At 38.8% G+C, this 24,377-nt stretch overlaps 1 protein-coding gene across 2 annotated transcripts; it reads right to left on the bottom strand.

Moving 5' to 3' along the window:
- Positions 1–950: 950 nt before the first annotated feature.
- On the bottom strand, positions 951–22,853 carry vps41 (VPS41 subunit of HOPS complex). Of its 2 annotated transcripts, XM_080865866.1 has the most exons (28): positions 22,644–22,853; positions 22,318–22,356; positions 16,712–16,819; positions 15,168–15,245; positions 12,539–12,613; positions 11,477–11,539; positions 11,322–11,387; positions 9,489–9,608; positions 9,257–9,403; positions 9,103–9,169; positions 7,900–7,997; positions 6,496–6,625; positions 6,245–6,360; positions 6,025–6,143; positions 5,589–5,670; positions 5,366–5,458; positions 5,155–5,282; positions 4,390–4,534; positions 4,248–4,289; positions 4,108–4,158; positions 3,886–4,023; positions 3,753–3,807; positions 3,532–3,672; positions 3,296–3,432; positions 1,651–1,750; positions 1,518–1,562; positions 1,345–1,424; positions 951–1,233 (listed from the first exon to the last, which is right to left on the bottom strand). In XM_080865866.1, the coding sequence occupies exons 1-28, from the start codon at positions 22,662–22,664 to the stop codon at positions 1,153–1,155; spliced, it is 2,565 nt and encodes an 854-aa protein (XP_080721992.1). In that variant the 5' UTR covers positions 22,665–22,853; the 3' UTR covers positions 951–1,152. The 2 variants fall into 2 exon arrangements, with proteins under 2 accessions (XP_080721992.1, XP_080721993.1); XM_080865867.1 differs by lacking the exon at positions 22,318–22,356.
- Positions 22,854–24,377: the final 1,524 nt, after the last annotated feature.

Here is a 24,377-nt window from a genome sequence, read left to right as displayed (position 1 = left end):
TGACTCAAGTGCACACATATATATTTACATATATATATTTATACTGTTTACACTGTATTTGAAACTCTATTTTTGTGTTTTGCGAATATTCTTTTCGTTGGACTGAACGGGAGAGCATAATGGGAGAGCATATTCTGATGCTTGTTCAGAAATTCTTATAATGAATGATGATTTAAAAAATCTCTACTGTGGCATATAATTTCTTGAAATACTTATTTAATTCTAATGATCATTTAAATGAGACTGGATACTAAGGAAGAAGAAAGGGACTTGTATCAATTCGAAAGGATGTGCAGCATGTTCGTGTTATTAAGGACAGAAATGGAAATATACAAACATATGAAGAAAGTGTGCAGAGAAGTAGGAAGTATTACTTTGAGGAGCTAATGAAGGAAGAAAATCAAAGAGAGAGAAGAATGGCTTGAGGACAGTTTGTGAAACAGGAAGTGCAGAAGATTAGTAGGGAGGAAGTTAGGACAGCTGAGAGGATGAAAAGTGGAAAGGCAGTTGGTCCAGATGACAAACCTGTGGCGGTATCAAGATGTCTGGGAGATAGCCCGGTGCATTTTTAATTCAGTTGTTTAATGCAATCTTGAAGAGTGAGATGAGAATTGAGAACACCTTTAGTGTGCTGGTACTGGTTTTTAAGAACAAAAGTGAAGTGCTGAAGTTTGCTAAAGTTTATGAGCCGATAACATTTTAAACTCTACTTTTCAATTCAACTCTATTTATATAGTGCCAAATCACAAAAGCACTCAGCTCAAGGCCTTTCAGCAAGCACTTGGTGACAGTGGGAAATAAAAACTCCCTTTTAATAGGAAGAAACCTCCTGTAGAATCAGGCTCGGGGAGTGGCAGCCATCTTCTACCTTTGAATACATTTCTACCCAATTAGCTTGAAGTGGATTTTAACAAAGATGTGTATAATTATCAGACACAAACCACAAACTGCTTTAATTCCATTTTAATTTTCATACAGGTTATCACACACACAACAGAAGCAAGCAGACGTAAATGTACAGAGACAGTCAAACATAAATATTTATGATTTTTGCAAGCTTAGAGTAGAGTGACTGAAGGGAAGTAATATTTATTGACCAATGCGCTGAGTTGACATGAGAGTTCAGTAATAAGACTCTAAGTACACCGTTTATTACTTTTTCATCTCAAGTATTCCGCTTCCCGGCCCTCGTCTCTTCGCACTGCAGATGTTACAAAACTGCAACCCGGGAATCTGAGACAGGAAAGAGCGAAAAGTTACAGGAAGTCATATTTGAGCTTCTCAGATAAAATACCCCAGAACCAATGTGTAAAGAGTGATACAGCATATAGAGATGTCACTTACTGTTCCTGAAGATGGCAAACACTCCTTATGAAACATGTGCCTGCAGTGGAACACCACCACGTTGAAGGTTTTGGCCATGTCTGAAACACACGTTGCAAAAATTGGCAAAGAAGAGTTTTCAAATGCAATACAACATTAAAAACAGATGAATACACCTACATTACATGACTCACCTGAGGGTAAAATTGTAGCATGACATGACTCACAAATGTTCTCCTCTGAAAAGAAAAGCAGCAACGTTCTTAAGAGTCCAGTTTAATATAGCTAATCTCAAAAGGAGCTGCACGAACACCAAAGCGCACCCACCATCAACCCTGACACCTCTCATCTGTGTTCGATGCATCTTCTGGAGCAGGGAGAGGGAGTCGGCCACCAGGATCTTTTTGCAGCCTTCCCTTAAAAGAATCTTAGAAACAAGAAATCAAACGAGCTGTCAACAAACAGGATAAGAGGTACAGAAATCGGTGAATTGAGCAATTTAAAACCACCCTCGAATGAGGTCAAATTAAATTCTAACAGTATAGTCATATGAAAAAGAACATACATCTTTACTGAATTAAGAAGATGAGAGAGCAGCCAGGTGCTGTTAATCAAACTCACTTGATTAACTGATCATCAGTGAGTGTGAGCATATCTATAGAAGCAGAAGTTTGAGCAGTTTGCCGGTCTGGAGCATTCAGGTGTGTTAATGCTTAATGTAAGTTAATGCCAAGGAGGAAAGACATCAACAATCATGACCTTAAAGTTCAGTGTTGGAAGGTTTATAAACCAATTTCCAAAAGATTTGAGATTCATCATTCTACTGTTAGTGGAAAACATTCATCACAGCTGCTAATCTCCCCAGGACTGGACGTCCCAGCAAATTCGCTCCACAGAGCACATAGAAATAGCAAAAAACCCAATATCTACATCTTAGACTCTACGGGCCTCTGTTAGCGTGTTAAATGGGCACGCCACATGGGCACCTTGCAGTCATTGTTTGACCATGAACTAATCTGTAAACCAAAGTATTCCAGAGTCAAATGTGAGGCCAACTGTCTGACAGCTGAAGCTCAACTGGAACTGGGTCATGCAACACGACAATGAACCCAAGCACAGCAGCAAATCTACAAGAGAATGGCTGAAAAAGAAGAGGATCAAGGTGTTGCATTGGCCCACTCAAAGCCCAGACCTCAAGCTGACTGACATGCTGCAGTGAGTCCCTAAAAGAGCTCTGCATAAACAAATGCCCACAAAATTTAATGAACTGAACAGCGCTGTAAAGAAGAGTGGGTCAAAATTCAAGCACAATGATGTGAGAGACTGGTAAAGTTAAACAGAAAACAATTACTTCAACTTATTGATGTTAAAGGTGGTTCTACAGGCTGTACTTATTCACAGCACTGCAGTCAGACAGTTTATTAAAACCTCCAATGACTACGCCTGCAACTTAACTCAAACATATTTAAAATGTCTCTCTGGTTTTATATCTCTTTATACTCTGTATATGTCCCTTGATCTTAGAACCAACTATATTATTGAAAAGAACTGTCTTTTAAGCTTTAAATGATCGATAGGATCTTAAATCACGATTGCCCTACCAAGGGGTCTAATCCGGACTAGTGATTGGCTTTTGCAGAGTTTAAAGTTGAGGAGGACATACTGTAGTTTGCACCAAGAAGCATTGTGATGCGAGTTGTCAAGAATAGATTGCATTCTTTTCAGAACTACTTTCAGCTTTCCATACCACACCAAAGTAAGATGGGTAAGCCAAGGAGTTGTGGCAATGTATTTCTTTGAGAAAGCAGACTGACAAAATGTGGACAAACAGAAGAACTGTTGAAATTTCCTTCACTTATTTCTTAAGATATTAAAGCATATGTCCTTTATCTTATAAACGGCCCAGTAAATTTGAAATGGGCTGAAGGGTGTGGAAAAAATTTCAAGCTAATCTCCGGGACGCATGTCTGACCTGTAGATTGTAGTCATGAAGGATTTTCACGAGGGAATCTCTGAGGTTTGGGATCTCCATGCCTTCCTTTATGCGTCGGATGAGCAGAATAGGATCAACATGAGTGCCGATATTATTGAGGAGACCGGTGATGAATGCTGGAGTAAATAAAGTAAAAAGCAAGAGATAACTAAAGTTCAGATTTATTGATGCACAGGTTTACCATGACTGACTCGATAGGAGATTTGGTGACATACGTGGTTTGTCAATAGAGTAAGAGATGAGATCATCCCACAGCTCTGCGTCATCCTGGTCTTTAGCAAACTCTATGGCTTTGTCAACATCTGCCAGCTCCTCCATGATCATCTGCAAGGCTCGTCTACAGTTTCCCATCCTGCCTGAGAGAAACATGTCTGATTAGCTTCTTCCTTATCTTTTCAAATGAGAGTACGAATCTTAATCCTTAATCAACACTTACTGAGCAGGAAAACTGTCTCCTCCACAAAGTTTCTCTGCTGGCAAATCTCAAGAGCCTAAGGAGGTCAACAAAATGACTTATGTTACCCAACTTCACTTCTAAAGACGAGAATTTATGATTGGATGACATGTACCTTTTCAAGAGGGCAGTGGGTGCTATCTCTCAGGAAAGGTAGCAGATTTGGCCGGTCGTATTCGGCATATAGGCCTATCTGTCTCTCGTGGTACTTCTGGCCTTTGTGGTGGTCCCGTTTGAACAGTTTGTGGAGGTACTGTGGGCAAAAGGCTGGTCAAACTCCCTGCATTATAACATCTGTTTTGAATTCAGTAACCTAAGGTGCTCAAATATAACTCACCACATGCAGAAGTTCAGGTCTGTCTGCTAGTTCTTCCACCACCTTGTCTATCTGTTGGAGTCAAAACAAAATCCATCACTTAGAATCATTTGTTTAAATCAGGAAGATAAAGAAGATTCAAAGAATTCAGGGGTACTTACTGATATCTTGTCTTCATTATCGAGAAGCATGTCAACAGCTTTCTGACAACATGAAGTCATACAGTTTAAATGGTTTAAATGTATAAGAACAACATCTATAAGTAACAAATGAAGGGGAAATCAGTCGGTGATGACTTTTTACCTCTTTGTCAAAGTCCATGAGGAGTACGATCTTGTCCTCGATGGAAGAGAAAAGGTTGTGTTTGTGGATCAGCTGGTAAACATCTTTGTGCCTCAGTCTCAGGTAGATTTCTAAGGCTCTGTCGTATCGCTGGTCGTAGGTGTACCTGAAACAGCATCGAACACCAGCAACTCACAACAAATTTAACATGATATTTGAAATCCCCATATACCAGTATCATTTCCTAAATGTTGCCAATATAAACAAAGGCAGTCGAAATTTAAGCAAAGTGTTAAAGATGAAAGACATTTTTTTTAAAATTTCACCTTATTTGACCTTGAAGAAGAGGTCAGAGGTCCAAATATATCATTCTATATACTATATGTTATTAATACAAAAAGTAAGAAATATAGAATATAGTTTTAAATAGCTCTGTATAGCCTTATGATCACTTTGACCTTCAGATCAACCTTGAAGAACAGGTCAGAGGTCAAAAGTGATGTTTTAAAGACGTTTTTAAGATTTAAAATATCATGTCATGTCAAATCTTCATATGGTACTTTGTATATGTTGAGAAAACACAGCACAGGTGTAACCATAGCAGTTTCTAAGTTATATTAATGGATTGTTGACATTACCGCAATATACACCCTTACAAAGTTTTATGAGAATTCATTGTGTTTACAGACTGAATGACACGCATGGAATCGCTCCTAAAAACTTAGCCTCCGTGCCGTAATATTCAATATTCAATATTCAAGTAATATTCAAGTTAAGACCACTCACAACTCAGCCAACGTGGTGAGCAGCGTGCTGTTGGTGGGATCCCTCTTCAGGTGATCGGTGACAGCCTGAACGATGGCCATGTTATTATAAAGATCTCCCGGCCATTCCCGGATCAGGGTGGCAAAACCCTTTACAGAACAAAGCAGCACGCACTATCAGCCGTCGTACGTTCATCACGCCAAGACTGCACACGGGTGGGGGTGTAACTTACCTCATAGTCAGTTTTCAGGAATTCATGAAGGATCATTTCATAAATGGCCGGCCTGAGACGCAGATCTCCTCTTGGCAAATACTGACTGATGGCCTGAAACATGACAGAAGTGGCACCACATACAGCATAAGAGACACAACTTTCCACAGGGCAAGCGTCGCACTTCATTGCAACGTTAGAACCACTTTAGTGATGCCTTCAAAGCACAGCCGTTAAAACCTACCTTGAGCTGTCCAATGGTCTTGAACCTGTACACTTCATTCTCCCACAGTTCCATGTTTTTCCCCAGGACCTTTTGACACTTTCTGAATAAAAGTAAATAAATAAATACATTTAAATTAAAAACAAAACACTTGAATCATTTAAATGATAAAAAGAAGATTCTGATTTTTACATTTGGTCTTTTGAAGAGAAAGCATAAGTGGTCCAATTATATGAATAAAGATACAACATTTTAGTTTGTAATACTTCAAGCTCTAAGTCAAAGGTCAGGGTCACACAAATTAGGAAAAAGCGTTATGTTCTATGGGATCACCTCCAAATTTTAGAGCAGTCACTGAGGGACTTAAGCACTTTCTTTGGTTGAGCTCCTAAAACATTATCTTGTTCTTTACATATCTCATGCCAACACTGCTCACCTGCAAACATGCAGGACTTACCTCGCAGCGCTGTCATAGTCTCTCGTGTTCACCAAGTGGTTGATGTATTCCATTCCAATCTTCTGAACGTCGTGCCTCTTAATGTTTTTGAAGCTAATCTCCGCGGCCATCAGTGCCTCCTGATGTCATGGTTAAAAGCGCAGTAACAGGACACAAAATCAAACTCTGACCTTGCAGCCGTTAACCTTTAGCAACCCTCATGAAATTCAACAACACAAACCTCGTATTTCTTCTTTTGGACCAGCCAATCAATATGGTCGTCCTGGTCTCGCTCCTTTGCCACAACGATGTCTTTGGGACTGATGATATAGAAGAGTGACTCTCCCTCTGAATGCTCTGTTGATGAAAATACATTTATTCCTCTGCGTACTCCCACATTACAGCTGACATTTGATAATCGATGCATAATGAAATCAGGCTGCAGTAAAAGGCAGCGTGACATTTCTCTGGGAGCAGATTTTACAGTCTCACCGAGGCGGTAGTCTCTGCACTCATTGTCCTGGAAGTTGCGCACCGTCAGCGCGTCTGAAGAGATCTCCTCACAGCTCTCGGGGAGAGGCTGGATGATGTCGAGACGAGGCCGCGCACATAACTCCTCATCCTGCGAACATATGTAATGATTTTATATCTGACTTAGGTTTTTGAACACCTACACATTTGTTGTGCACACTTTTGCAGACTTTCAGCTTTAATTTAAGGGTTTAACAAAAACTTTTGCATTAATTGTTTAGAAATTACAGCTATTCTTATACAATCAACAGTAATTGTAAAACAAAAATTATAATTTTAAAAATTTGGATTGTTTTTAACACCTGGGTAAAATTCCTTTGTAGTCAAAGACTAAAAAAAAAAAGAAGGGTTACTTTTGCAGTTTGCTTTGGACCGCTGTCCATTTTCAATATGAAGTTCTCTCCAATCAGTTTTGCAGCATTTGAATGAATCTGAGTATAGAGTGTTGTCCTGCACACCTCACAATTCATCCTGCTACTTCTATCAGCAGTCACATCATCAATAAACACTAGTGCCCTGGTTCCACTGGCAGTCATACATGCCTATGCCATAACACCGCCTCCACCGTGTTGGACAGATGATCTGGTATGCTTCAGATCATGAGTTGTTTCTCTTCCCATCATTCTGGTAAAAGTTCATTTTGATTTCATACCTCCATTTTTTTTTCATGACTCTTTTAGATATTTTCCAAAAAGTCTAATCTGGCCTTCTTCTTGAGTGTAACCAGTGGTTTGCACCTTGTTGTAAACACACTATATTTACATTCATGAAGGCATCTCTTGATGGTAGACCATGACAACGACACATTCATTGCCTTGAGAGTGTTTCCGACATGGTTACATGTCGCAAAGTTCTTTTTCATAACCATAGAAATAACTTATCATCAACGTCTTCTTTGGTCTCTCAGCCTTTTGGTGCTGCTCAGCCGGACAGTGGATTCCTTCTTTTTAAGAATGAACCAGATTGAATTTAGTTATTCCTAAGGTTTTTGCTTTTTAGCCTAATGATGACCACTTTGGCACATCTTTGGACTTCATATTGAGAATTTCACTAAAAAGATACCACATAAAAGTTCAACGCTTGGAATCAACTACAGATCTTTTATCTGCTTAATTTCTCATGGAGTGATGAGGGGTACAGGCCTCACCTGGCAATGAAACTCGCTGTCACTCTGAAAATTAGGTACTATGAATAAAACAGTAATACAACCTTTCTGGAAAACCCACTGATTTAAAGCTTAAAGTATGCACTTCCATCTTGACTGTTGAATTTACAATCCAGTGTCATAGACAGATGCAAAGATGCACAAAAAATGCCTAACACCTTATTGACTTTCTTGTATGTTAAAAGAAAAAATATTGTTACCATTTGATCAGAGTTTTCCTTCACAAAGAACAGAGTGACCAGCTGATCTGCCAGTGGTGCCAACCCACAGATGAAAAACTCGGTCTCAAAAGCAGAAACTAAAAGAAACAAAATATCAACAATCCACATTTAAAGAAAGTGAGTGAGAACAAGGTGAAATATTTCTTCCCTTTAATGCCTCACATTTTTGTGTAGTTATACGCAAGTGTCCTTCTGTTTTCATACATCGATTGAACTTAAAAGGATACGTGCATAACGCAGCCTTTAGCTTTACAACTACTAAAGTAAGCAACTATTAAACTTTTTTGTTTCTCAGTTAAAGACTTTAGAAAGCAGAAAAAGGAGATGAAATGCATTTATTTCATTTAATTGTTTTTCCATCTTAAAAGTATGCACAGACTGAACCTGAGCGCCATTTCAATTTATCTAAAGCCGTCTGAACAACAGGACCCTTTCTTCTTGCAGCACTGCCTTCTTCTGCAGTTGACGTGGTAGAAATTTCCCATAATATCATATTTACATCTATACTTTGTGCCCCGATCAGCCCCAAGCTTTAAAACCAAGCCACTCCCAAAAAGTTTTTGCAGTGTGAGCCTTTGTCTTGCCAGAGGAGCATGAACTGCAATTTAAGTTTTCAGGCCTTGGGAAACAACGTCATTCACATTCCCTGAATTTTTACAATCATCACTATATAAACTGAGACAAAAAGCCCCACAGAAGTACCTAAAATTCCATTTTCAATTCAATTAAGTTTAATTTATATAACGCTAATTCACTGCAGTCATCTCAAGGCGCTTAACATAACCAAGGACGCCAAGAGAGGGCTCTTTAATTCAGCATTTGGGCCATGTTAATAAAAAAAATTGATTTACAAAGAGATGACAAAAGAACCGAGAAGATAAAACTGAAGAGAGGCTGCTGCCATCGGAGAAGTATTGCCATGAGAGTGTTTTTGGTCTGCAACAACGCTGAGCTGAGAGGTATGTGTTAAAGTACGATGCACATAAATGCCAGAAGTTTTCCTCAGAAGCACAATCAATAATATAGGATTAACTAGGATGATCAATATCGTAACCACACGATTTCAACGATATGTAAAATTAGAGCTAAATTACGAGGCACAGAGGACGTTTGCAATCTCTAACTTATGTAAAAATATTTGTAAAAATATGTAAAAATAAACTGAAATGGGGTGCTCTGTACCTATTTCCACATAGCGGCTGGGCAGGTCTCTCATTTCAGTTGGATTTCGCTCTTTCACAACACAAATCTGAAGAGAAATAAGAAGATTAGACTGAACGCACGCCACAGCCGGCGCCTGTGATTAATATTAACACGAGCAGGAAACAAAGCAAACCTTAATGGAAGAACCCCAGCCGACAATGAGAGTGGTGTTGTCCTTCCAGCACAGGCTGCACGGGTACATGTCGGGCCTCAAACTCACATTATCCCTCAACACATTGGTGATCCTCTGCTTTGTGCTGATGTCATATATTTTTACTCCCTGAAGGTAAACAAGCAGCATTTTTACATACGAAGCTGTGCATACAGAAGGATCGGGGTTTGCTTAACTGTCGCGGAGATCTCACCACATTGTTGGCCCATGCAATCAGGTTAGCTCTCCATTTGATATTAGTGATTGTTCCCTCGCCCTCATGTAGAACTGAAGTCTTCCAGCGATTCAGCCAGTTTCTCTCATACAGAAGGAGCTTGAAGGGGGGAAAAAAGTAAGGACATTTAATTCAAGGGTGCAATATTACACCCCAGCCTACAGAGGGCAGTAGATGAACAGTGTATTATACTGGAACAAGCAGTTAGGAAGCTATGTCTGATAAAATCATGAAGTAAAGCCCTATTTTCCTCCACATGTGCAGACTTAATCCCACTTTGGAGCATTTAAGCACAAAGAAAATAAAGATGGATGGCTCAACGTGAGTCAACCTGAGGGAGAAGCTTCACCAGCTCCACTGGTGGACGAAAACATTAAACATCCACATGGCCGAGATCATTTGTGAAGATGGTGTTGAAAATATGAGGCATTACAGTTTTGATTTAATACATAAGTTTTCTTCGTCCCACTCCTTTTTCAGGCAATTTTTGTTTTTTGTTTTGTACATTTTATGTTCAATATAGGTATTTGTTGTGCCTGAAAATGAACAAATAACCAAATGAATGAATGAATCCTTCTCATCATAACATGGATACACGGCATTAACATAAGGTGCCGTGGATAACAATTTAAGATACACGAATAAGTAAGTTCATTACTTTTTGCGTGCACCATCTTTACTCTTGTGCCGTCTCGAAAAAGCTGTGAAAGCTCCGAGAGAGCTTTGAGTGATGTGCGTGGCTTGTGTGCTTTTAACCACAATGCAATGTGGCATTGACAGCCCTGAGAGCTATTTCATGAATTAAAGCTTAAGTTAAGTTTTCAGGCCTTGCACCGCACCTTCTGTGGAGGACAAAGTCATTCACATTCCCTGCATTGTTGCGGTTCTCACTATATAAAGTGATACAAAAAGCCCCCCAAAAGTGCATATTATTACCAAGGCGGCCGGGAGAAATTTGTATAGGCTCTTTAATTCAACATTTGGCCTATGTTAATAAACAGTTTGCTCGACAAAAAGATGATATGACAAAAGAACTGGGGAAACAAAATTGAATTTCCTTTGACAGAATGTGGCTCCCGTTGAGGGGTATTGATTTTCATCACAGGCAACTTGTGGAGGCCTTCACAACTTGGAACTGAGAGAAATCAGTGCCAATTGAAAGAAAATAGCAAAGTAACAATAACAATGGAGTTTTGTGGTAAAAGTTTTTCCTCGCCCCTGTTGTATAAATGTCAGCACACTTTATTTATAGGTGGTTTGTGCAATGGCGCCACATCGGTGCAGCTTGTAGTAGTGTAATAGGCAAGCGCTAGTAGGTAGCTGTTTTTACCTCAAAGATGAAGAAAAAAAACAGAAAATGACAAATCTAATGTCTAATATGCTTTTCACCTTCCGCGATGACATACCCAGCGGAGGCAACTTCCAGAGAGAGATCACCGTATGTGCCCGGAAATCCTAAGACTATGTACCCTCTTGATAATGACATCTATTTGCTGTGCTTGTGAAGCATTGCCTTTCAAACACTGTTGAGCGAACAGCACTTTGTGAAAATGGGCAGCTCTCCCGAGAGCACTCCAGCGAAAAGACAGAAAAGTAAGAGCCTTTCACACCAGACAAAGGCCTGCGCGTCGCCCTCAGCCGAGCCAAAGCGAGACAGTGTGCAGGATTCGGTTTCACCCGGACACAATCAGGACGCATTATTGCGGCAGGAAATGTCTTGAAAATGGCGGTTTTAAAAAAATAAAACCCCAAAAAAACAAAACAAAAGTGGGTGTAACAAGCGCACAAGTAAAAAGTACTACTCAAACCTACCTTGTTGCCCCCGGTGACAAACTGCTTATAGTTGGATCTGGTGAACTGAGGGTGTAATGCGACCACCTGTGAAGAACGTTTAACAGTTTAGAAGAGCGAAATCTATTCATTCTGTTTTCCATCCTATAACACTGCAAGTCTGCAGAAAAACTTACTTTGATGGGACAGTCAAAGTTCTCGTGGAAGCCCTCTCTTGTGTAGAGGCCGAATACTTGAACCTGGAACAGAGACGGTGCAGCAGAACAGCAAGCAAAGGTGAATAACTCAAAATTTCTCCTTTAATTGCTGCCTCTGCAACTATCTGAGGCCAGCGGGGGGAAGTGTGGTCAGAAAAGACTTTTGATTGGCTCCCTACTTCTCCGCTGGGTCACCAATTAGTGGGGCCAGTTGATTCTTCGAACCCTGCAGGGTTTACAGCAGAAATCCTAATCGTGGACTGACCACAGCCTCAGTTGGCTACAGTAGCCTTTAATGTACCATTAGAGTACATGATGCCCACTTTTCCTCTACCTGAAGCCCCCCCACCACCACCAAAAAAAGATGGGGAAATAATATAAAACTCTGACGCTATCTCATCTCTTGAACCGCAGCAGTGGTTAAGGATTAAGTTAGATTTCAAAGGATTATCAGCCAGCTGAATTGGTGAGGGCAAACAATTGCTATAGCATTGATTTTAATTGTCTGCTCCACTTTTTTTGCGCGACAAGATCTTGTTTTTGCCACCAGAGTGCTGGAAGCAGGGGGAGGGCGATATCAGAAAGCATATCTTGACTGCAAAATCCATGAAGGATGGTGGTAATGATGAGAAGAGACAAGATAACAGCAAGGTGGAGAACATGGAGAGGGTATCCATAGATGGGCTGATGGCTGACTGACAGCTCAACGGATCTGAGTGCAATCCTTCCCTCCCACCCCTCCCCACGCTTCAAAATTGTTACAAGCTTTTTATAAATTCCCGCATCATGAAAAAAATATGGGGCTTATGTGTAGATATGGAGAAGATAAAACTCCAGGTTAATGCACCGAGTGCGGAGGAAGTGCCGTCTAAAAATTCGCTGCTAGTTCCAAATCATTATGATAAAGTTTCAGGCTGATAAGGCGAGTTTATATGAATCAGAGGATGAATTATGAAAGATGAGAAGCACTGATTGGTGATTTCATTTTTTGCTGCAGGCCCAGAGATCACTAGCCAGCGGTGATGAGTGGAGAGATCTCACCTTCCCATCCTCGGAGCAGATGCCCACATGCTCTCCACTTTCATCCAGACTGATCTGGTTGATCTTCACTGAACTCTGCGGAGACACAATATCACGGCATCGTTTTTTTAAAGAGGTGGGCGAGTATCATAGTGGATGGCCAAATGTTGCTAGCTGACATTTTACCCCAACTAAGTGAAATGCCAGGAAAAAGAAAAAAAGGCAATGGATGCATGGTCCCATATGTGTCAATGCATAGAGAGTGCATTAATACTGAAAATGTTAGGGGTCCCTCTGCTGCAGATGCTTTTAAATTTAGGGCTCTTAAGATAAAAGGATCAACTAAATGGCATAAATTACAGCAAATGTTACTTTAAAAACGTCCCTAAAGTGAGGACGGTGCCTCAGTGTAGACTTGAAGAGGAAAGAAGTTGTTTTGCTTATCATAGATTTCCAATTTTTCCAAAGCAGTTGCTTCAGCTATTTGGTAATCATATTAAATCCAACAGCTAGAGCACAGCTGTGTCTCTCCTGTTCTGTGAAACAACCTCACTGTTTCGGGTTATGATTTTTTTTTAAAACTGGCAGTAAGTTTCTCTGGTAAGTAGCACTTGAATCAACATGCTCAGCAGGCGCACGACATTTGGAAACACGAGTGCAGGTACAGTAATGTAAACCCACTCCTCCTTGCCTACCAAATCAGCCCTGATTACTGAGTTTTTGTTTTTTGTTTTGTTTGGGGGGGGTTTTTTGGTTTTGTTTTTTTGACTTGTAAATTAAATTATTGTTCAGAGTTCATTCCCTCCAGATCAGTGGAAGTAATGTAGTAAAATAGTAGGAGTAAATTAGAGAGAGGCAAGCTCATTTCTGGGTGTGAAATCTTCCTTCAGGGTACTACGTGAAATCTCAAAATATCTCCTTTTGCTTCCACATGGGATCTAAACTGTATTATTTTGTCTGCAGGGCCCGAGTTAACACTGTTGACTGTTAGGTATTTTTTTCAGGAATATAAAAGTTTCATCAGCCAGGAGGAGAATTGCATTTTTACAATGAAAAAAAAAAAAAAAAAAAAAACCTCTTTGGGTATCTGATCAGCCAGTTGTGGTTTTCGACTCAGTGTTTACCTTTATTATGATTCCATACATACTCCACTTAGACCTTTAATGATTTAACAGCAGTATCAGTCTTGACCACAGCACTGTCTGTCTCACTACTAAAGCTTTCTGCGTCATTCATATAACAAAATACAGTTTCTGAAGACAGCAGAACTAAAAACAATGGCTAAAAATGGGGTTGCAAAAATCTATGTTATCCAGTCGTAAGCTTCCTCGAGCTGTGACCTCAGTAAACACTTTCTTGATGAGTTTGTGGTCTAATTTGTCAGTTTCCTATCTTATTTGTGTAGCTTGCCATCACCAGTGTGTGAATGTGTGTGTGAGTGGGTGGATGACTGGTTGTGTAAAGCGCTTTGGGGTCCTTAGGGACTAGTAAAGCGCTATACAAATACAGGCCATTTACCATTTATTTATTAGCTAATGATGTTCTTTGGTAAACTCTGGCTCCTTTTAGAGTCAAGAATGATAACAAAGCATGACGTGCTTATTTTGTTATTAACAAGTGTGCAGGGTACTTGATTGCTCTGGAATATCCATGTTTCTTTCATGTTTTAAAAAGCTAAAGGAAAATTTATAGTGCTGCTTTGAATTACTAATGCTGATGTCTCTTACATATTGATGTGTGCTGGTGTGCATGACTCAGGAGTGAAACTGAACTGAGCATGTTGGAGCTAATACATCTTAAACAGCAGCTACTAAAATGTTGGAGCTCCAACAGGTTAGGAAATGCATGGAGGAATGAAGACTTCAGTCTAAACACATACTCTCAGAGCTCGTAATAAAACAACTGTCTACACTGGCAGGAAAGTAGCTATTTTATTAATAATAATAATGATAATAATGGATTGGATTTATATAGCACTTTTCAAGGCACCTTACAATGCCACTATTCATTCACTCTCACATTCACACACTGGTGGAGGCAGCTACGGTTGTAGCCACAGCTGCCCTGGGGCAGACTGACAGAAGCGAGGCTGCCATTTTGCGCCATCGGCCCCTCTGGCCAACACCAGTAGGCGGTAGGGTAAAGTGTCTTGCCCAAGGACACAACGACCAGGACAGAGAGCCCGGGAATCGAACCGGCGACCTTCCGGTTACAGATACGCTTCCCAACCCCCTGAGCCACGGTCGCCCCTAGTTTTTTTTAACTTTATTTTAACATGTTTGTTTTTTGGCTCAATTCTTTATTTCATGTGTTTAATATGTCTTGGAGTAAAAGTAGAATTGAATTCCAAGTACAGCAGATGAGTATCACTTTGATTTTACAGGTATTTAGTTACACAAGAAAGTAAATTCAGATTTCTAACTGATGACATCACTGGATGAAAGGTTAAAGTTACAGAAATCTCAGCGTTATTAAAACGTTTCCTCTCGGGACCATGACTGCCAACTGATAAACAAATAGAACAACAATATAATGTAGTTAGTAACATAAACAGCAGACTCTCATTGCATCCACTGAGCTAACAAGGCTAAAAAGTGTTTTAAATTAAAGTAATTGGTTAATGTAACCCAAAGCATTTTAATGTACTCACAATCTCAAACTTCTGAGTAATATTTCCTTGGATGTCCAACAGGAAGACCTTTCCAAAATGAGTACCTAAGGCAAGAAACTGAAAGGAGACAAATGTAATGTAAATTAAACCAGAAGACACCTGAAATCAATTCCAGATTTTCCAGAAAAAAAAAAATCTTGTGTTTATGACGGCTGTGGGAGAGGATAAAAAAAATATTTCCTGGATCTGCAGTGGCATGGGCAAAGTGGGGATTGGGTGGGCTTGGAGGCAAAACTGTGAAATTGCAGGGGGTGGAAAAGCCCTATTTATTAAAGCAGACAGTGTGAAATGGCATTTTTTTCCCCTCAAATTAAAATGCTTAAGCATAATAAATGCACTGTACATCTGACTTCTTCGCATGCAACCCAATCACCTCCCTGCCCAGCACAAGGCTATTATTTCTACTGAGCAGCAACTGGTTTCCGTGTCTTGTGCTTCGGCAGAAGCGCACGTGTGCATATGTATGTGTGCGTGCGAGTGTGTACACGAGTCCACTGGGACAAAAAAATTATAGAAACCGGGGGCTTTGGCATTAGATTAAGTGTGTGTTCTTCCACCCCAGCCCCTGCTCCATGCCCTCCTCCTAATCCCCCTCCCTTCTAGACCAGCATGTGGATGTGCGGCGAGGCCAGCATGCTTCAGTGCAGTCTATAATGAAATGCTTATATTTACAGGCACAGCTGAGCATGTCAGACAGAGCCCCTGCAATCTCCCCAAATAAAATAACCAAAAATAAATAAATAAAGGGTTCAACCTTGTGAGGCGGAGCGACTTTTAAAGGGATTTATCAGAATGGAATTGTTCAAATGAAATTCCGATTCAGACACTTAAAATATGAGGCAACATAAGGCAGTATGTGCTGTCGGTGGCTTTTAGGGTTGTGGGAGTTTGCCACAGAAGAGGAGGGTGGGGGAGGGTAGTGGTGGTGTGACCACACAGGTAGCTGGATGGCAAAAAGTACATAAGCATAGAAATCCCAAGAAGAAAGACAAGTCAGATCAAATTTTAATTTTCAGCAAAGCAGTCTCTCTCTCTGTGGCACAGTTGCTGTTTTTAGGTTAAAAGAAGGAAAAAAGGGGGAACAGAATCCTCAAAGTACAAACAAATACACGAACATCAATAGTGGTTAATAAAACATCAGGTGAGGAGACATAACTGGGTATGACTTTTGCTCTGCTCAGGCGTGCAAGTGTGCCGCTGGTGCCACGATGATTAACCATCTCGCCGAGAGTGGCCCTCTTAAAAAACAAAGGGAGACGAGGAGCAAAAAATATGTAAGAGTGGGAATAAAAAGAGGAGAAGACAATGGTGCCTGATGCCTTCTGATTCACCTCCCTGAGAGGGAAAAGCAGGGGAAGGTGAGAAAATAATGGGTCTGCCTTTACAGATTCAACAGAAGGGAAGAAATCCACCTTTGAAGCTGACGTCTCTCAAATGTGTACCTAAACAATGTGAAATGTCTGCGCGAGATGGGTGAACCTGACACGGAAATGCCCCTGCGGGTGGTGGATCATAACCTCTACCTTGTCATGGACGGTCATACAGCTGGCTGCATCGTTCTGGAGAATTTCTGTCATCCCGTTGGAGAGCCTCTCATACTTCAGCTTGGGCTCCTCCTCACTGTCCTCCTCCTGGTGAAGAAAGCAGTCTCTTAATGATATTTTCCAACCGCTATTCTTGTTCCCTAAAACCCCCCAAATCATCACTGCAGTGAAAAGAAATATGCAAAATCTCCACCCAACCTGATGTTGTATATTAAAATCAGATTTTTATGAAACACGTGCTACAAAATATGACAAAAATCCCTATTTGTCCAACGTTACATCTTAAAGGTGCCTTATTTAGTTTTTGACCACTAGGGGCTCTATGGAGCAACATTTTTACACGCGAGTCCCTGATTTGCATTTTTTTTATGCAAGCACACAAAAGGGTATAAAAAGATGTGCACCCCAATACCAACAGACATAAAGACCATTTTACACCATTTTTATCCTTTTTGACAGAAAACAAATGCAGTGATGTGTGAACTAAGATAACAGAGAAGGAGAAACACATCATTACTCTAGAAGACAAATTGAGCTTGTTTTTATGAGAAACAGTGAATGTCACTGTTACAAAAACAATCAAGAGGGCACCAAAAATGGTTAAATATTGTTTTGGTTATAGTGATATGACTAATGTAAGCAAAATCACTTGAAGGTCAGTGAATTTACCTGTGCTTCTCAGAAGATACAAATAAAATAATAGATATCATAGTCTGTACATAGGCTGCAAGTCACCTGCCAACACAATTTGAAATGAATTTTATAAAGCAGTTTATGTTTAAGTAAATGAAATAATAATTTTGTTTTTATTTTCACCACGGTATTTAAATGGGCATTGAGAATCATTTAATACATTTGGTATTGGAACTACTCAATTTCTGGTATTGTGACATCCCTGCTTAATGTTTTTCTAAACTGATTAGAATTGGAGTTTATCACTTATCACACTTATCATAATGAAGTACTAACAGCCGATCAACAAATTGCTGCAAATGATTAGTTTTTGCATGAATTCCTAATAGCTGAACGAGACGATGATTATGTGGAAACACATTCATCTTCATTCAATTTGAAAATAATAAAATATTCATTTAAAATAGAGATGCACCGATATTCTTTCCCACACATCATTATCTCACTATAATCACATAATCATCTTATTATCATTATATGCCACTTCAAGCCAAATAGGGTTATATTAACCTAACCCTTAAAAGACACTGAGATAAAGAGTTGAATGATGTTTTTTTTAGTTATTATAAAGAGCATTTCCTTTTATTCCTTTTCCCTTGGTACAATTGGAGGAATAAATAACAACAAAATGACACAAACACCCAAAATTTCTATTGTAGCCCAATCAGGTTTTTTTTTTTTACTTTGAATTATTATTCTGTTCATCAAAAGTGAGAAAACAGTTAAAAATATGACAACACTATAACAACAGCTATTTCAATCACTGAATTACATTATACTTAATGATGAAATGATGAATAAGATCCTCACATTGGAGAACCTAAAAGCAGACAAAATTGTCAAATGTTTGGCAGTTTTGCTTTAACCGATCTAATTTAATTCACTGCTATTTATCCATTTCTAATATGCAGGTAATGCACAAATTTACTGTATAAGCATAACTGGGATTCCTTTCAGCAGCATTTATTGCAGCTTTCAGTCTCCAATAACTGTGATTAATCCATTTTTGAAGCCTGTGTACATGAACATATGTGTATAGAGGGATGTATGCACAAAGACAAAATTTCCATCACCTTGCATGAAATGCTTGATAAAACAATAAAAGCAACATCTTTTCATGACACTGTTCATCCCCAGTGAAATACATGAATTTATAGTCTTTTCATAAAGCAAACTTAAGGTATTATACTGTGTTACACTTTCCAGCCTGAGTCAACATTTGCGGCCAGTCACAGCCTGAATATTACTCATAATTCAGTTTATAACCAATGCTGCACAGTCTGTGGCTGCCCAGAGGGTGCATCAACTCAAAACATTGTCTGCCATTATGTGCTACTGGGTTGGAGGTGGGGGACAATAGCGTGGAAAAAATGTTATTTTCAAAAACAATCCTTTCCCACTCAACAACGCCATATCTAGGCTATTTCCTGTGTATTCTGGTTGTGAGATTTCTGATGCGAGGGCATTTGTCACGGGTTTCAAAGGCGTATCAAACAACAAAGGCAAACTTCATCCCCACAGAGAAACTACCCATTTTAAAACTTTTGCCATCTCTTGTAAGTTGCTCTTTGTTTTGTCAACTACTCAGCTGGCCTTGATGTTGTAACCATTTTTGCCATTTTCTTTTAGTATTGGCTGTTAAAATAGAGCATGAAGGAAAACATTCAGCTTTAAATATACTGCACAGCGAGGACCACACTAGTTGGAGAAACGAAGGCGTGTACCCAGTATTATTAAGACAAACAACAAATCATCATGTGTCATAAACACAGTTTACACACAGGTGGCAAAGTAAGGGAAAGATCAACACATAGTATATATAAAAATTATATTAATCACATGCTGCAGCCTTTAAAGTCAACTCAACACAGCAGGCCATACACAGTGCTCTCCACCAAGATTGTCAAACCACCTCACTGAGTATTTCTGCTTCTAGGCATTGTGCTTGATCATAAATTATGATAGAAAAGACGCACTGCTACAGGTTTTTCGTTATCATTTTTTGCATGTTAACAACAATAAATAATTAATAACAGTAATCAACTGGGTATATTAAAAGATTACGTAACATATCGCTCACTTCCCACATTTCTTATTGCGAGGACTGACCTTTAATACAAAACAAATTCAATCCATTATTACAGAAAACAGCCACATGCATTATTAACACGGCTGGTTATTAGGTTCACACTGATCCACTGAATGATTCAGTTTATTTAAAATAATGCAAACAATATTCAAACCGAAGTCACTCATTTGCTGTTTGTTTTGTTTCTTTCCGGTTGATTAAGAAGGGAACGAATATCACTAAAAGAAGATTTTTGACCAAACAGTTTCAGGACAAGGTGCTTATGACACACTGTTACACAGTAATAACAGTTTTACAACTGTCATATATAAACTATCAATTTACATTTAAAAATATGATCTTCGATGAATTATGGCATTCAGAAACGTAGCATTTAGACACAAACTAATGAGCTATACATGTCACACCTGGGCATGTACAGGATAAAATACACAAAGTTAACATTATCATGTACCCTAGTTAAGCACACCTTGTATGTTTCAGTGCTTGCGTGGGTTCCTGCCTATATCAAACAAAATCAAGAGTCTGGTAATAATTTTTTTCCATCATTATATTTGCTTGTTTCAGTCCACTTGGGTGGATTAAAGCCATTTCTTTACAGCTCTGAAACCAATGTTTTCTAACTTTGCCCATTTGTTTGCAGGACTGGTCTTGTTTTTAAATAACTGGAGATCATACCTTTATCCTGATCATAACATCAGTGGCAGCTTTATACTGCCCACGATCCCAAATTCAGTAATAGACTTGTCAAATTCATACATCATCATTTCCTGTCAGTCTCGCAACCTGCAGTATATTAACAGTGGCTGTCTTGATGTCATTATCAACATCTATATTGAACTTAACTGCATTTATGAATTTCAATCCTAGCACGCATGCTGGTGGCACTCCCACCAAACTCCTGATTTGCATGGGTCGTGTCCAAAGACCTACGTTTATGAAACCAGCATATAACATGCTATAAAAACTTTGCTTAAACTGTTTTCCCAGCTGACATCAGCTTGGTCCTTTGTCCATAAAATGAAAGTGTGTTCATAATGCTGTTTAACAAATTAGCTTTTAGATTTTGGTACTCAAAGTGAACTTCTAGTGTTGAGGTTAAATTATTGAAAATTGCTAAAATGAATTTAATTAATTTGCTTTTTCTTTTCCAACAGTAGCACAAAGACATCATCAATTATTGACACTTGAGGGTGTGAATGATTATGTTGTTCCCATTTATTCTTTCTGGAATTAAAAGATCGCAGTCTAGGCTTACAGAAGCGTTGCTTCTGCCTGATTCTGTTCAGTCACTACATGGTGCAGAGATCCTGATTTATTGTGTGCTGTTTACACTGTCTGTGCAATATGTGATGACTGAATAAAACTAAACTAAGCTAAAATATGCATTAAACCATTTCATTTGCTTCTAAAGGAGTGGCAGAATCATGTAGAGCACTTAGAGCCTTATAGTGGTCCAGCAAGTTGCTAAAAATACAATGCATGATGTCTTTTCTTCCATTTATTACCCTTCATTCTCTACCTTTTATGTGCTTTCGGGACCACAAAAGTACATTTTTTGACAGGCTTTTATGGAACTCACCCTTTCGTTTTTCAGCTGCTGGGGTTTCTTTTGATTTGTAACCATTTTTGCCATATTCTCCATCTACTGACAGCTGAGCTAAATGAGACTCCTCGTGTCATCATCTAGCTTAATGTTCAAGGTTCAAGCAAGACTCGCCCATTTGTCTGCTTTTAAGGGGAACGCTGTAGCTGTTAAATCTAACCATGTTAGTTTGTTTGAGGCAGAAAGAGGGGGAAATTGGTGCAATCAGTCAACTAATATGTTGCTTAAATCTATCGTTTTAAGGGTTTGATCCGCTGAGCATACTAAAAAGCACTTACAAATCAGGCTTATTATTGTATTATGTTATTACAAATTAGACTAATCTAACCAAATCATGACGTTGATGAAGAGAATGCCTCTGACTTTCCAGAGCCACTGCTCAGACAGATTGTTACCCTGCTCATCTCTTCTGTTAGTAGAGTGTAGAGCAAACAGCCCCTCGCTGCCTTCATCTAGCGAGGCTGCTGTCAAGCTGGTAACAACAGCAGCCAGCTACAGTATATTGCAATATTGTAAGCAAATAATCACCTGTTTGCAGCAGCCACTCAGAGGAGACTTGCAATCCCACAGTCCAGTGAGTGTTTGTCCATGACTACTGAACACATGGTGCACAGACAGACCACTATTTACAAGTCTGGTTTATTTTCTTGAGAAAAAAAGTAGTAGCTTGAGAAAGGTGCAGGTGTCCAAAATGCAGCATATATCTTATATATGATTCCATCCTCTGCTACCGATGAAGAAAAATTCTCCTTCCTGTCAGCGTGATGTGTAATGTTATATTTTATTCAGCCCATGTGAGATCCTCCAAAGCACAGGTGTACTGTAACATGCCAGAGTTCAGTCATAATATTGATGGATCTGGAAAGCTATATGTAATTCATGAGTGTTTGACACCTCTCAGAACCTGACAAAGATCCTTTAGGGATCAAGCTGTGCTGATAAAGGCTATGTTATGTATTACAGCCCCTTCAGTAGGCAGAGATTTCAAAAAGCATCCAAACCTGACAGAAATATGAACACTTCTGTCACTGACAGTATATTATTGGTGATGCATGTCTACACTGACATACTGGTGCAACTGCATGACACATTCAAGTCCATTTTTTCCAGTTATTATTTTTTTAAATATATATCAAGATTTCTTAAAATAAATTCATCTTAGATGAGCTAAAATGATGAGGTATTTTTGATTCTTACCTCAGACTCATCTGTGGTTTCCTCACTTGGATGTCTGACCTAAAAGCAGAAAAATGTTGGGTTGCTTTAAAAAAATATATTAATGTTAAAGCTTGGTTTCAAAGGCCATGACTATTTATTTAGAGATTAAATATATACCAAACAACTGCAAAGCTAAATTAGCACCTAAAATGTTAGCTTTCCAAGCAGAGAATGGCTTGATGAGAAGCTAAATCAAATGAAACCACAGCAGACAGCTCTCACAGGCACACTTTGAATGCATTTTTGATGTAAGTGCGTTTAAAACAGAAACATTTAGCTAGCTAGCTTTAGCATTTTGAGCTTACCTGCTCCTCCACTTCCGCCATTGTGATATTATTTAGCGATATATCCAAAGGTAACAGCTATAATACTTTAACAAATATTTTTTTAAAATATCCGTTAAATCTCCGCTAAAGGTTCGTTTCGTCTCAGAAACACCCGCTGTTACGTGACAGCAAAGTGATGTTTGTTGTCGAAACCTGCTTCCAGTCATAAGCTAAATCACATGACTTGAATTCGAGTATCAAGGCGTTATGGGTAATGAAGTCATTCAGATAGAGAAACGACAACGCGGATACTCCGACAGAATAAAAGGAGACGATTATTTAAAAAACGATGCCAGGTGACAGTTCATATGTTTTTCGTGGCAAATACTTGTAGCAAGTTTTATTGGGTTTTAACAATCCAAGTGTCTCTTTTCTTAAGTGTCAGACGGCAAACTTGTGAAGAAAATGTCTTTTTTTTCAGTTGAAGCTAACAGTCTTGAAACTGCAGCCAAATAACCCGCAGTAAAGCTAGGTATAACCATAAAGCACATCTTCACTGACAACATTAATAGACCAACCTTAAAAATTTGAACGGTCGCCAGATACAATAAATTAACCTGGACTAAAAGTCCTCCAAACTTTCCCCAAGGGGGATGATAAAAAAGGCTGATTTCTGCTGTCATTAAAAGGTATTCAAATAAGAGGCTAAAAGGAGCCAGCTAAATCCACCCCCTTGTATACAGCTGAGTATTTTAATTTGTTGTATTAATTGTCTGAAACATATCAGTGGCAAATAGTGTAGTTTTTCCCTAGAGGAGAAATTTATATCATTTATAGTAAATAATAAAAATAGCTCCAAACAGCAGAAACATGCTACTTTTGCTTAAGGTCCATCAATACTATTACTTATAATTAAGTAGTTTTTACAAAAGTAATGTCTGAAGTAATTATGAGTATCATTACAAGAATTGTTAGGCAAAAATATTTACTGTACACATTGTCCCCTTTTATATTGATTATTTACTGCCACTAGCCAGATATACAGAAGAATGTGAGGTAAAATACACAAAATGTTCTTCTAATAATTGAGCACTAAATGAAGCAATAATCTCAAAATGATAACTTACAAGACTTTAAATTCATTCACAATCTCTCTTTGTCTTAATTAAGACAATTTGAATAAAACAGGACAAACAACACTAACTGAAATGATTAAGACTATTCGATTTAAGTATGTCCAGATTTGTCTGAACGTAGTGGCTAAATTAACCCTTCAGCTATTGTTTGAGTCCCCTGGTTTCAGAAGAATATTAAATTATAATTATATATATTTTGATACTTTAAATATGCATTTTACTGCCAAGACTGCATTGAAGATTCAAGACACTTTATTATCATTAAGCAAACATAACGAAATCAGGTAATACTTGCTAAGATGGTGAAAAAAAGCTTAGATAAAATAAACATTTTACATAAATACATAATATAAATATTATAAATATAAAATACAACATTTACTGACAAGCATTAAAGAGTAAAAAGTATTGGGACTTAATATTGCATGGTTGGACTGAACATGAGTTATTTATTTACAGGCTGTGCATCTGTCTGTGTAATGTATATGCCTTAGGGTTGTAATTGTGTGAAGCTGAGCAGTACAAAAGTGCACTTTACATTAGTTATTTTACATATTATAAAATGTACACAGTGAGGTATGTCCCGAGTTATGGGATGTGGAATTGGGTAGTGGAATATTGCACATGAGGGTTGTAC

Source organism: Rhamphochromis sp. 'chilingali' (assembly GCF_963969265.1).
Source record: "Rhamphochromis sp. 'chilingali' genome assembly, chromosome: 18".
Taxonomy (NCBI): domain Eukaryota; kingdom Metazoa; phylum Chordata; class Actinopteri; order Cichliformes; family Cichlidae; genus Rhamphochromis; species Rhamphochromis sp. 'chilingali'.
This window is presented reverse-complemented; position numbering and strand designations above follow the sequence as displayed.